Raw genomic sequence first — 14,983 nt, forward strand, 5'->3', positions numbered from 1 at the left:
AAGAATAGGGATGAGAGAGAAGAAATAGAAAGGGAAGAACATAGTTACAACCACTAGAAAGATGAAGGGTTGCTCTCTTTGGGCTGGACAAAAGCAGATTGTAAATGGAAGGAATAGCTAATGATAGTTTAAAATTGTGGGGGCAGGAAGGGAAAGTTGAAGTTGGGATTCATAACCCCTAATTCCATTAGCCCAGGAATAATAATGATGCCTTGGACTTGTTAAGTCCAAGATGAGAGCAAAGATAGCACGGGACTGGCTATTAGTTAAGTGTGTAAAGATTTAGATTGAATTATCAAATTCTTAAACAGAGTGTTAAGCAGAAGTCTCAATGATAGGAAGAGGAGGAATTCAGTGTCAGGGTTGAGGAATAAAGGGTGAGGGAAAGAGAAGGGAATCACTTTAGGATCACAGAACTTATAGTTAAAAGGAATTTCAGAGATCACAAAATCTAACCCCTTTCATTTTATATATAAAGAAACTGAGACCGGAGGGGAGATGTGCTTTACTCAACATCACAGAGGAGATATGTTTCAGTAAGTAATCTGACTCTAAATCCAGCAGTACTCCTACATACCTCTTCACCCACTCTTGATGAACAGCAGTTGATGGGAATAGGTGGAATTTACAGAATGACAGCCTGCCTGGTGGGTAACGAAACCATTCCACATCAAGTTCTGCTATAAACCAGAGAAGCAGCCAATCACTCTCATCTAAGGAAATTACTGTGAACTGCTAGACAGAGCAGTGGATAGAGCGCTGTCCCTTGAATTAGGAGGACCTGAGTTCAAATACAGCCTCAGACATTTACTAATTGTGTAACTTTGGACTCTCCTCATCTGTGAAATGAGCTGAAAAAAGGCAATAGTGAACCACTTTGGTATCTTTGTCAAAAAAAAAAAAAAAAAACTCATTTGGAATCACCAAGAGTTAGATACAACTGAAGGAAATCAATGTGATCATACACCTTTTCAGATTCCCTCCAGCATTTCATGATGAAAACACCAGCATATAGGTCCTCCAGGCAGATCTAACTAGATAGGCTGAGGGCAGTATCAGTCCATATCCAGTCCATAACTGCTCTCAGCTCCAAAAGGAAAGGCAAAAATCGAAAGCTGGAAGAGGAAACAAAATCCAGAATTATTTGCTCCACATCTGCCAACTCAGTCCTCAAAATCCTGAGGAATGAACTCTTATCCAGAACTTGAAGGGAGGAGGGTTAACACTCTTAAGAGCAGATATTGGTCTCCATTCTAGATATTTCTAAACTATTCTATCATGTTTATGTTGCTATTCTTCCTATATTTTTCTGAAACCCCTCAACAGCGAAAGTATATTTGCAGGTGAACCAACTAGATGTGAAGTTGGAAGAATATTTGGAGGATGAAATCATACTCCAAGGCGATGTTTATGAAATGCAAAATACAAAGAGAGGAAAGGGATAACAAGGAGGATGCACATGGCATACATTTTTAAAATCATTTCACAAAAATCTCAGAGTTGGCAAGGACTTCAGAGATCCCTTTATCGAACTTATACTAGAACTGAAATCCCTTCTGGGTTTTGTGAAACTTACTACATCCCAAAGCAACTATTCCACTTTGGGACAGCTCCAATTGCTTTACATCTAGACAAATTCTGTTCTTCTGCAGCATCCACCCACTGTTCTTATTTCGGTCCTCTGGGATAAAGAACAACACATCTAATTGTTATATCTCATAGCAGTCCATCAATAATGAAAATAAAACTGTCATGTTCCTCATTCTGCTTCCAATATCTTCTACTCCTGATGAAAAAGCCCAGACTTTTTAACTGAAACTCATATGTGTGACAAGACTTATCTTTGTCTTAGTTGCTCTCCTCTGGCTACCTCTGTGTGTCAAAGTCCTTAGAATATGATATCCAGAATTGAACCTAATATCCTAGATGCTATTGGACCATTAGGATAGAAGATAGCAAGGTTATCCCCTCCCACTTTCCCAGCTTCTGTTCAGAATACTTTTGTTCCTGCAGCCAAAACTCACATTTGTACAATTTGGGCTTTCACATCATAATGTTGACTCCTAATTGAGTTTGTACTTCATAGAAACCCTCAGGTTTTGTTCATATCTGAACTGCTGCCTGGCTTGCTACCATTCCCTTGGAAGCTTCTGCCTTAGTCTCCTCCCATAAGTAAGTTGTGAATCACAGAAAACAACAGATATTGCTCAATTTTACACTTGGATACCCCAAATTTCATTCTAGTCCCTATAGCCTTTTGGAAAGATCATGGGATAACTAAAGACTCAGTTCTGACATAAATATTCTTGAAGTTTTTCTGTAATTACTCATGATAATATGAGGTTTTGTAGAAATGAAGTCTTCTTATTTACCCTTTAAATAGGAAGAGATTTAGAAAATTGAAGTTTTTTGTCAGAAAGTTGCCCAGGATACGATTTGGATAGCCACATTTGATCTGATAGGCTGACAAGCCAAAGTAAATACATTTGACCAGGTACCAAATCTGAGCCACGTAGTTTAAACTGAATCTCCTGCAAGCAAACAGAAAAATCTGTTATTATTAAGTTCCTGAAGACTTAGTTTTCCATCTGTATCATGGAGAGAATAATTCCTACTCTATTATTATAGTCTGGAAAAACTTTTAGTTTTTTTCTGGCTTAAGTGTTTCTCCATCCAATAAACTCTCTAAGCCCAAACCATGCTCCCTCCTTCTGCCTGGTAACTTCTCTCTTTAGCCCTACCCTGGTCCTGGGAAACCTAGCTAATAGATATTTCTCTTTCCAAGCAAAACTTCCCTAATCTTGGAGCTGCCTTGAAGCATAGAATGAAGATGAATTAAGGAGTCCAAGACCATTTGTGGATTCCTCCTTCTGCCCTGGTCTGAGAGCCATAAAGCCAAGGCTCTTTGCCATCATCTCTAATTCTATTCCTTCCCTCTCCTGTTCCAGACCAGCTTTAGAATTGCCCTAATACCCCTTTCCTAGTTGTCCTAACTCTCTCCTCTGTGCTTCCTTGAATAGCTAAGTCCCATGACCTTCCCTTTTACACCTCCCCTTAAAGGTACTGAAAAAAGGAGCCTACTGTTTTTAGCATTAGGCTAAATGCCTCCATCCAATTCTTCTATTAAATCTTTTTTCAGTATCAGCAAAAATACTGAATACCCCTCCTTTTTTGGAGGGGTAGGGAAGGAGGAAGGGAGGAAAGGAAAGGGGGAGTGAGGAGGGAGGGATATATAGATAGGTGATAGAGACAGATGATGGAGAGATAGATGTTAGAGAGAGAGATAAATAATAGATAATGGTTTTTTCTTTGTGTGGTGATGTGGAAATCCCTATATTAAACTATTAAACTTTAATCTATGATACTCTATATTAGACTCTTTAAATTCTTCTCTTTTCTATTTCTGACAAAAGCTGCTCAACACAGGGAAGGTTTTGTAGTAAATGGTAATAGTTTCCCCAGGTAAGCACTTTCTATGCTAAGTTTATTATTTCCCCGACTTACTTAACTGGATCACTAAAGACCATCTAATTAATCCTTTACCAACTTCCCAGCAGAAACTAGGGAAAAATAGAAAAATATATTCTACTCCAACTATAGTCACTGCCAATGGTTTTCCCAGGAGAGGCATGGTGGGGCTTAAAGAATGGCCAGCCTCCAGCAATCTTTACCACTAGGCATTAGCAAAATCTTAGTCCTGCCACAAAACTGTATTCCACCACCAATATTAGATTTTTAAAGTCTTCAAATATCCACTGAAAGCAATTTCCCAACCATGCCTAGAATGCTCTTTCTTTGCTCCTATCTCTTGGCCTTCCTGACTCCCTCAAATCTCTGAGATTGTCTTCCATTTATTATTATACACACACACACACACACACGTCTTGTATGTCTAGAACTTTGTATGTTGTCTCTCCCATTACAATGTAAGCTCCTTGAAGGAAGAGGCTTCCCCCCCTTTCTTTGTATCCCCAGAGCTCAATGTGGTATTTGACATACAGTAAATCCTTAATAAATGCTCATTGATCAGTTGAATGAGGATTAAAGCTAAAAAATTAAGACATCTTCCCTGTCCTTCTCTTGTCTAGAAGAGATCTACCAGCCTCTTGACATTGATCTTTTTACAGGCTCCTTTAAGCAAGACAAGAAGGTTGTACCTCCTTTGTTTCAGTGAAAAATTTGTATGGCCCAATGAACTTGCCTCCTCCTTATTCCTACTATGCATCTTCTGTACCCACAGAGTACCTTGCATATAATGCTTAATAATAGTCAATTAGATTAAATTGAGTTAAACTGTCTATACTATGCTACTTAACCATATGGGAGCATTGAGTGCTTTGGTTTTCTGTACCTTGGAAGTGAAAAGAAAGATTTTTCTCTATAATGATTTTCTTGTCCCCCATCAGAAATACCTTTTGGTTACTCCTGGAAGAATGAAGAACAGCCAGAAGTGAACTCCAATAACCAGGACAACCTGAAACATGCATTTGCCAAACATGTTTTTTCTCAGGTAGATGGCACGATCTACAATCATACTGCCATACTGTATAAGGATCATTGCCAAGAAAGCTTCTGGAACCTGGTCCTCAGAAAGTGTTTCAGAAAGATCAGCAGCTGAGTATTTCTAACAAGAAGAAATAAGAAAACATAATCTTCAGGATATATAGAATGGCTGGCATAAACCATCCTCCCACCTTGTCTTCCTTGGATACCCCTGTCACAATCTTGTTAAAAAATTTTTTTTAATTATAGCTTTTTATTTACAAGATATATGCATGGGTAATTTTTCAGCATTGACAATTGCCAAACCTTTTGTTCCAACTTTTCCCCTCTTTCCCCCCATCCCTTCCCCCAGATGGCAGGTTGACCAATATATGTTAAATGTTAAAGTAGAAGTTAAATACAATATATGTATACATGTCCAAACAGTTATTTTGCTGTACAAAAAGAATCAAACTTTGAAATAGTGTACAATTAGCCTGTGAAGGAAATCAAAAATGCAGACGGACAAAAATAGAAGGATTGGGAATTCTATAATGGTTCTTAGTCATCTCCCAGAGTTCTTTCACTGTGTGTAGCTGGCTCAATTCATTACTGCTCTATTGGAACTGATTTGATTCATCCCATTGCTGAAGATGGCCACGTCCATCAGAATTGATCATCATATAGTATTGTTGTTGAAGTATATAATGATCTCCTGGTCCTGCTCATTTCACTCAGCATCAGTTCATATAAGTCTCTCCAGGCCTTTCGGAAATCATCCTGCTGGTCATTTCTTACAGAACAATAATATTCCATAATATTCATATATACCACAATTTATTCAGCCATTCTCCAATTGATGGGCATCCACTCAGTTTCCAGTTTCTGGCCACTACAAACAGGGCTGCCATAAACATTCTTGCATATGTGGATCCCTTTCCCTTCTTTAAAATCTCTTTGGGATATAAGCCCAGTGGTAACACTGCTGGATCAAAGGATATGCACAGTTTGATAACTTTTTGCTCAAAAAGTTTTAAGGGCTCTCTAGTTCCTATATAAGTAAGCATCAAACTCATTAGACTTGTATCCAAGACCACAGAATTGTATGATTTTTAGAGTAAGAAAGGGCCTTGGAGGTCATTAAGTTCAACTCATTTTAGAGAACAGAAAACTGAGGTCCAGAGAAGTGACTTATCAAAGATCATCCAGGATGTAAATGTCAGAGCAGGGATTTGAACCCTAGTTTTCTCTTTTAAATCCAACGGACTTTCTACTGCTCCATATGCTCAAACTATTTCATAATCATTTCTCAACCTTTCTCTTCAAATATATGTCCACTATTACTTAACATAAGCCTCTGCTCTCCATCAAATTTGTCTCTTCACAATCCCCTGGCGTTCACTGCCGTGCCTATGTCTATACCATTCCCTCAACCTAAAATACATTTATCCCTCTCCCCCTATTAAAATTTTCCTCATCATTCCAGCCCAGCTCAAGAACTACCATATATGTTAAATCCTCCCAGTCTGAGATGGACTTCATCAATGACTCTGTCGCTCTAAATTCCTACAGTACTTTCTGGACTATGGAATATTAGCTCTTTGAGACAGGGATTATTACTTTTTTTTAACTGTGCATTCTCAGTACTAATAGAATGCCTTGAATATAGTGCTTAATATCAGTCACTAGATTAAATTGAGTTAAATTGTCTGTACTACTCACAACCACAAATTATACTGCCTTCTTTCCTTCTTTCTTTCTTTTCTTCCTTCCTTCCTTCCCTCCTTTCTTTCCTCCTTCCTTCATTCCCTCATTTCCTTCCTTTTCCTTCCCCCTTCCTTCCTTCCCTTATTCTCACCAGACAATGTATACAGCTGAAGAGGAAGGACACTAACAGGGAAGAAAGAATTCTAAGCAAGAACACCTGCCAGGACAGTGGAAAATGATCATCAATGCCCAGGTGGGCACTTGTTCTGGGCAGCAGAACTGCCCAGTAAATGCTTAATAAATGTTTTTTTTTCATTCATTCACCCACTCATCCATTCTGCTGCCCAGCTTTCACTTTAATTAACAATAGCAGCAAATCAATTTAATGTAAGTGTTGGACATAGCACAGAAAGTAACAGCCATTTCAATAATGGGATCTGCAAACTTGGTATTTAAAGCAAAAAACAAATAGATTCTCTGCTGTCCTTCAGCAAGTCGTTTCCAGACTCTTCTTGCAATGTGCCCAGTTTACCCTCCTTAAAAGTATGGTAGTAGAGGGAGCTCTGAGACCTGAGGAACACCAAAAGATGCCCAAGTACTGAGCTGTGCAGATGACAGAGATAGACTGTGCTTACTCCAAAGGCCCAGTATCTGCAGATGATGATGAGAAAGTTGATGCTCTCAACCAGGAACTTGAAGGCATAGACATCACACACGGGGCTGAATTCTGGATGGATGATGTTGTAGAAGAACTGTTTAATGGTCCAATAGATATGGAGGGCACTAGGAAGTCAAAGATAAATGCACTGATGACTGTATCTGAACACTATATCTCCTCAAAGACTATCAGAGTAGGAAGGGACCTCATGACAGAACCAATGTTTTCTACTTACAAAAATAATAATAATCACTAGCACTTATATGGGGCTTCTCAGGTCTGCTTAATGCTTCACATCTGGTAACTCATTTGATCATCCTAACAGTCCTAGCAGTTAAGTGCTATTATTATTGACCTTATGTACTCTAAAATGATACAAATGGAAGTTATGTTCAGGGTCATGCAATTAAGAAATTTCCTGAGTCAGGATTCAAACACAAGCCTTTCTGACTCAAAGTCCCACTTCAAGAATACTGTAGTCCCATCTTTAGCAGCTGCAGCTCCTAAAGACCCAGAAAAGACCCCAAAAGTTCATGTTACTAAAGTCTGTGGCACCATCAAATGGTTCAACATCAGAAACAGATATAGTTTTTCATTAAAATGACATCAAGGAAGATGTCTTTCCAACTGCATTGCTGCTGTACCCTAAGGACTATGTGAATTTTTCCATCTTGAAGGTGAAACCATTTACATATCTTATTGTACCCATTAGAATATGAATTCTTGCTGGGCATAGTCTAATTGATTTTCTATTTGTATCTTTTGCAAAAAGTAAATGCTTAATAAATGTTTTTTTCATTCATTCGCCCACTCATCCATTTATCCATTCATCCATTCATTCGGTGCCAGAGCTAAAAGGACTCAGACCATAAAATGTCAGAACTGAAATAAATCTTAGCAATCACCAAGTCCTCTCTATTTCCCCTATTTCTCAGGGGCACTACCCAAGGGTCAGTTGATTAATGATAACATAGGAACTTGAACGCATGTCCCCATTTCTGGTCTTTGACTCCTTTTCTTTCTAGCCCCTTCTCTAACAAGACTCTTCTCAATTACGTTTCAGTTACCAGCTTTCTGGCTTTCACCAGCTTTTTCTTCAGCATCTTTGCATTGATTGGGAATTGCCGGAACCAGCTCTTTATCTTCTTGATTTTTCTGTCCTTGGACTCCCCTGAGAAAAATACAAAAGCAACAATCTTTCTTCTAGGATCTATTTGGGAATCTCCCTCTCTCCACAAATCCTACCCTACTTGAATTTAATAATCTAGCTGTTTTTCCACTGGAGGGAAATGCACATGCCTGATTTATGGGACTGTTATATCCTTTAGAATGAAAGTCACAAACTATGGAGACTGAATGTGGATCAGAGTATAATATTTTCACTTATTATTGTTTTTTTTCTTGTTTTTTTTCTTTCTCTTTTAATTTGATTTTCTTGTGCAGAAAAGGGAAATATCTGATATATATTTTGCTCACCCAAGTTCAAAATAGATATCCATCAGCCTAAGAGCAAAGGGACAAGCTGTATATGAGTGGTGAAGAGACCAAGATGGCATTGCTGAGAAACAGAGGCTGAAGGATCCCCGGAGAAAATAACCCATGAATCCCAGAACAGAAGCTGTGGTACCTCACTCACATGATGAATGTAGAAATATGTTTAGAAGAATTGCACATGTTTAACCCATATTATATTGGGTTGCTGTCTATGGGAGGGGCTGGGAAGGAGAAAAATTTGGAACACAAGGTTTTGCAAGGGTAGATGTTGAAAACTATCTTTATATGTATTTGAAAAAATAAAAAGCTATTAAAAATTTTTTTAAATGAAAATCACATTTGCAGCCCTAGCCTTGCTCTTTAGAGGCCTTTCAGAATAAAGGCAGGGAACTAAGGAGTAAAGTTGGGAGGATGGGAGAAGGGTGAAGGATAAGGACAGAAGAACAGGAATCTTGGCCAGATCAACCTTCTAGGTCAAATTCTAGTGCAAAGGAACATTTCTGAGGGGCTCTTTCTATTATTTTGCAATTAGATACTGAAAATGGGGAGAAAATGAGGGGTTGATGGTGGGGAGAGAGAATCATGGGATTTACAATGAAGAAAGAGAACTATCCAATCTAGGGTGTTCTTAATCTATTTTGATAACAATATTTCTTTTTTTAGTGAATTTTTTATGAAAGCTTTTTATTTTCAAAACATATGCATAGATAATTTTCAACACTTAACCCTTGCAAAACTTTGTGTTCCCAATTTTTTCCTTCTTTTCCCCCCATCCCTTCCCATAGATAGCAAGTAATCCAATATATGTTAAACATGTGCAATTCTCCTATACATATTTTTACAATTATCATGCTGCACAAGAAAAATCAGATCAAAAAGGAAAAAATGAGAAAGAAAACAAAATGCAAGCAAACAAAAAAAGAGTAAAAATACTATGTTGTGATCTACACTCAGTTCCCATAGTCCTTTCTTTGGGTGCAGATGGTTTCTTCATCAGAAGACCTTTGGAACTGGCCTGAATCATTTCAATGTTGAAAAAAGCTGCGTCCTTGATAACAATAACTCAACATAATTGTTTTTGTGTTTTTGTTTTTTGTGACCCTATATGTTTTATTCATTTAAAAACATTATTCTGAGAAGAGGTCCATAGGCTTTATCTGACTGGGGGGGGGGAGGGTGTCTATTAATACACATATAAAAGATTAAGAACCTCAAATCTAATCCAATCTCTTCATTTACCAGAAGGTGAAACTAAGGCATGGAGAAGTTTCATTGCAGAGTGAGTTTTTAAATTATAAAACAGGGATTAGGCTAGATGAAATAATCTGAGTCATCATAGTGTGATGAATAGGACACTGAATTTGTAATTAGGAAAACCTGAACTCAGATTTTGCTTCAGATACTTAGCAGTGATATAAACTGGGGAAATTCCTTGGGCCTCAGATCCCTCATCTATATAATTAGGGGATTGAGAGCCTCTAAGATCCCTCCCATTCCTACTAGGAAATGTAGGTCTTTTGGCTCTATATCCTTCCATTACATATTTCTCATAGAAGCTAAGAAGGAAGAAAGAAGAGAAAGAAGATGAGGAGGTAGAAGAAGGAAGGGAGGAAACTGAGGAGTTAGTAGAGAGGAAGTCAGACCAAGGTTCCTAACAAAGCCTCTATAAGGAATAAGTTTGGGAAATTATGAATAAGAAATAAATCTTGAGTTTTTTGTAGCTCCAAAGCGCACCTGTGCCCAAAGGTGTTTGTTTTTTTCTCCAGAAAACCCGCAGGGAGGGGATGGGCTGAGGATGAGGCTCTGCCTGCCAACCCTGAGGGAAGCCCCCCTGCTTTCTGCTGCTGTGTCCTTGATTCTTGGATTTTTTCATCTTTTTCTTTTCTTTGCAGTTAGCCTGGTCAGAGGATGGCTCATCCCATAGTCCTAGACTCTGAATTGGAGGGAAAAGGGAAAATATCTGAGATATATTTTGCTCATTTCCCTCCCTCCCTCCCTTCACCCAAATCCAAAATAGATACCCATCCCTAAGAGCAAAAGGACAAGCTGTATTTGAGTAGTGAAGAGACCAAGATGACATTGCCTGAAAACAGAGGCAGAAAGATCCCCAAAGAAAATCACCCATGAATCCCAGAACAGAAGCTGTGGTATCTCTCTCACAACACCTGTTCCCTAGCCCCATCCCTGTGATACACTTTTGCTCACCTAAAAATGGATGTATAGAGTTATACAGAATATCTGAAATCCAGATGTGGGGTAGGGCTGGATTGAAAATATAATGGAATGCCATCCACTTAGGAGAAAAGGAAGTTGTGATATCTGAGAGCCTCTGAGCTCTTTGGAGGCCAGGCTGCTCAGGTGATAAGGAAGTACTTCCCCAGGTCTGAGTCTGATAGAATCTATCAGAACAGTCTTTCCCTGGCTCCTTTAAAGTACTTAAGGAAGGAAGGACTAAAACTACTATCCTTAAGCTAGGACTAAAATTCTATCTTCTATGGGAAGTCTCCCTCAACCCACTTAATTCCAGTGCTTTCCCTCTTTTAATTATTTCCTATTTATCCAGTACATAACTGGCTTTGTATATAGTTGTTTGCATTTTGTGTCCCTGTTGGATTATAAAATTCCTGAGGACAGGGGCTATCCTTTGCTTCTTTTTGTATCCCCAGAACTCAGCACAGTACCTAGCACATAGCAAATATTTAATAAAGTTTGTTGAATGGATAAGTAAATGAATGTCCTTGAAAAATAATCATAAAGGGGGTTGCAGCACTTTGGGGTAAGGCAAGGCAGGAGAGGGATCTAGTTCCTGAGACTCTGATGGAAGTCTATACCTTCCTGGGAATGCCTTTGCTTCTTCCATTGTCAGACCTGTTTTTTCCCCTTGAAAGCTTTTCCTCTTAAATCCTCAAAGTCAGCTAAATTTCAGCAGCCTGGCAAAGACCATTGGTTCACAAGTCAGAAGTGAGTTTGTATCCCTGCTTGGACACTAATTCTAGAACATTATCAATGCCATTGAAATCACAAGTCTGATCCCCACTCCCACTCCCATTTCTACCCCATTCCTATCCTCCCCTCTCTTCCAAGGATTAACTAATTTGGGGATAGCTTTATAGAAATGATGAGGTTCTAGGTCACTGGATAGGGTTGACAGAGAAAGCCTGAAGTACTGACTGGATATAGTAAGGTGGAGTTACCCAAGACCTTCATAGAGAGTGGGCCTGTAAGGCTGAGCTGATCCCAGTGCCCTTCCCTGCTTGCTTCAGGGATTCATTTTATCAGTACTTCAGGCTTTTTCTGCTAACTCCACCCAGTGACCCAGGTCCTCATCAGAAGGACATCTGTAAATTGAGAGCAATCTTACCTCACATGGACTATGTAGGAGCTTAAAGGGGAGAGAAAGTAGATCTGTGATTTCATTGATATAGGGGAATTACAGATTCAAAAACTCCATCTGCAGATGCAGGTCATACTTAGTCTACAACTAGTAATCTTAGTTATTTAGAGTACTAGGTCATTAAGTGATTTGTCCAAGATTACATGGTCAGTCAAGATGTGTCCAACTCAACACTTGAACCCATATCTTCATGTTTAGAGATCAATTCCAAAAATTAGAAGACCACAATTACAGAGATAATTAGTTTAAATAGGAAACTACCAAATTAGTAGTTTCCTCTGGAGTTTTAGAGGGATGGGAAACCTCCACATCAGCTGCCTCAAGGAGTTTCCCTTCTTTGGTAGTGTCTACCTCTTCCACCAACTAAGAACACCCTTCATGAGGCTTGCTCGCTCTAGCAATGCTTCAGGTACAAAAATTCCTAGTTAAGTCTATGGCTGGAAAAGAAAGAGGGAGTGTGCTCTGACACATGGCTGAAAAAATAAAGGAAAGAGGAGAGAGGGAAGGATTTTTTTTAATTACTTCCTGTCAAATTAAGAACTCAGCACTTCATTGGGAAGAAATCTCATTGAAATGAGCTTTAGGGGAAATTTGGCTTCCTAAGGATTCCTGGCATCAAGCCTGATGGGATTATATGATACAGTTAAAAATAAAAATTAAAAACTAATTTAAATCAATCTTTAATACAGACCAATGCACCAAGTAAAAAACAACAATGCGATCAGGCTAGCCATTCTGACCAGGAATCAGAAATTCCAAGGTATTTAAGTCTCAAGTTCCAGGATTTGGGGATGGGGCAAGCAGCCAATTCTGTGTCTCAGCTTTTTCAGCTGGAATATAGGGAGATCAATTTGAGCCTTTCCCACAACATTTGAGTTGTGAAGTTAAACTAATAAATTATTTTTTCATTAAAAACAAAATCTAAAAAGCAAGAGTTGCCAGAAAATGACAAAGTGAATGAAATCATTTCCAAAGAATATGTTCTCTTCTGGGGTCACTTACCTTCAAGACTGACCTATGATAGAACAAAGCCAACAGTTGCACAAGGTCATAGTGGACATAGCCACTCTTCTTTTCAATCCCAACTACATTTGGCAGAGAAAATGGCTTTTCTCCATGTATGCCTGCATAGAGCTTTGTGGTCCAGGGAAAGAATCCAAACTGTGAAAAATATTTGACCACTACTGTTGCCTAAAGAGGAAAATAGAGAACATACAAAATCAGCTGAAAGTACTTATTTAGTCTAAAATTAGTCTTTCTTAGATCAGAGATTTCTCTAATGGGTATTATCTGTAGAAATAAAGAGGGAGGGAGGGAGGGAGAGAGAGAGAGAGAAACCACATCATATTGAACTCTCTAGATATCACTGTCTAATATTACTGATGTACCATAAAAGAGAAAGGAATGGGCATGTTTCTTCTTATCTCTGATTCAATATCATCATCTGTAAAAGGTTTAGGATGGACTACATAATCTTTCATGATGCTGCCATCTCCACATCTTTCATTCAACCTTTTAAAATGTCTTCGAGATGTTTATTCTTTTCCTTTTTGTGTGTATGGCTTGGACTCTAAAAATCTGTGATTCCAAATTTCTTCTAGTATTTGTTGCCTGTTAGTTGATTGGCAAATTCCCAAATAGTAGCCAAATTCTAACGTTCTCTCAGTCCACTACTCCAAAGCCAAACCTTTCCTTGTGGGAGTTATGCTAAGGAGTTGTCCTCTTTTTATACTAAAAATGCTTTTAAAGTAGCTTTGTCATCCACAGCATTAGCCCTGGTCACTTCCATACTTTTTCAAACAACCTGACTGTACTAGACATCTTCCTTACCTGGAGTTCTACTTCTCATCTCTGTCTGTGAAATTTGCCCCATTCTTTAATGTCACCTTCTCCTCAAAGACTGTCCTGATTCTCCCTAAGATAAAAGTGACCCCTCTAGCTTTTAAACTTCTATGGTACTTATTCCATTCAAACTTGATTTCTATTTACTTCTATACTGACTTTATCATTCCCACTAGATTGTGTACTCTTTTAGAGACTGGATCATTTATCTTCTGTCTTCCTGCTTTGGTACTCCCAAAGATGCTACTTTTATCTTAAAGAATGTCACAGCTAAAAGGTATATTAAAATTCTATATAATGTTTAAATGGTAGTAGAGAACTGGACTAAAAGCTAGAAAGACCTGCGTTCAGGTTTTGCCTCTGATACATATATATTTGATGTGTGACTTTGGCTAAGTCACACTTAATTTCACAGTGCCCCAGACTGCTTTCCATGGCTTAAAAGTGCAGAAAAAGAGGTCAACATGCATTGGTGGAAAGAGTTTTCTCATTGGAAGTTGCTTATATCAATGAAATCACAAATTTAGTCTCCATTCCCATAAAAAATTTATCAAGTACCTCTAATTCACCAAACATCTATCTATTCAATACTTATTATGTATAAGCCTCTGTGCTGATGCTATAATTTTCTTTTTAGGGGGTGTCCAGCCCACTAATTTGATTGGTGTAGGAAACTTCCAGTGAGAAAATTGTATCTACCAATGTAAATTAAAAACTATTTGACTTATTATTAGCATTAGAAATTTTCCAGGATAGAAGGCTTTGCAAGGGTCAATGTTGAAAAATTACCCATGCATATGTTTTGTAAATAAAAAGCTATAATAATTTTAAAAAGAAAGAAATTTCCCAGAGACTAAGAGGTTAAATGAATTATCTAGGGTCATATGTACCAGTTGGAACTGTGGTCTTTTTAATTCCAAGACCACTCAATCATTTAGTGAGTCAATAAGCATTTATTGGGGTGTGTGGAATATTCAGGAAGATTAGGACTTTTGGTGTGAGGGTTTGCCGAACCCTTTTCAAGGCTGTTGAAGTCCATCTTGAGTGTCTACCTTATTCATCCAACTCCCTCATGTGGTTCCACAGTATGCAAAGTGGCCACACTCATCAGATGAGTTAAACCAGGTTGAAGTTAATTAACAGGCTTCAAACCTATTGGTGAATTAGGGAGATATCTACCCTAAGCTTGTGAAAATTTCTCCTGTGGAATGGGTGGATGAGAACAATTTGTTCCAATGACTGTGAAGACAGCTGAAGCAGGGAGCTGTGGAGAGCTTGGAGCTCAGTCAGACATCAAAGACGCCAAGGTCATCCACTGAATGCAGAGCCGTTGTCAGTCATCCTGACTTTTTGCCTTGCCACTGGACTTTAATGACTCGGGAAGAGAAAATGAGGCTGATGACTTT

The 14,983-nt window shown here is 38.5% G+C and overlaps 1 protein-coding gene across 1 annotated transcript in view; it reads right to left on the reverse strand.

The window, feature by feature from the left end:
• The window catches only part of LOC100930928 (piezo-type mechanosensitive ion channel component 2-like), a 101,279-nt gene that overhangs the window by 18,236 nt on the left and 68,060 nt on the right, over positions 1-14,983 (reverse strand). The window contains 7 exon segments of the mRNA XM_031949270.1: positions 968-1,115; positions 2,373-2,531; positions 4,413-4,624; positions 6,825-6,972; positions 7,904-8,018; positions 10,076-10,274; positions 12,738-12,926. Coding sequence (XP_031805130.1) covers positions 968-1,115; positions 2,373-2,531; positions 4,413-4,624; positions 6,825-6,972; positions 7,904-8,018; positions 10,076-10,274; positions 12,738-12,926 — 1,170 coding nt within the window.

This window comes from Sarcophilus harrisii, chromosome 2 (assembly GCF_902635505.1).
Source record: "Sarcophilus harrisii chromosome 2, mSarHar1.11, whole genome shotgun sequence".
In the NCBI taxonomy this organism is placed as follows: Eukaryota; Metazoa; Chordata; class Mammalia; order Dasyuromorphia; family Dasyuridae; genus Sarcophilus; species Sarcophilus harrisii.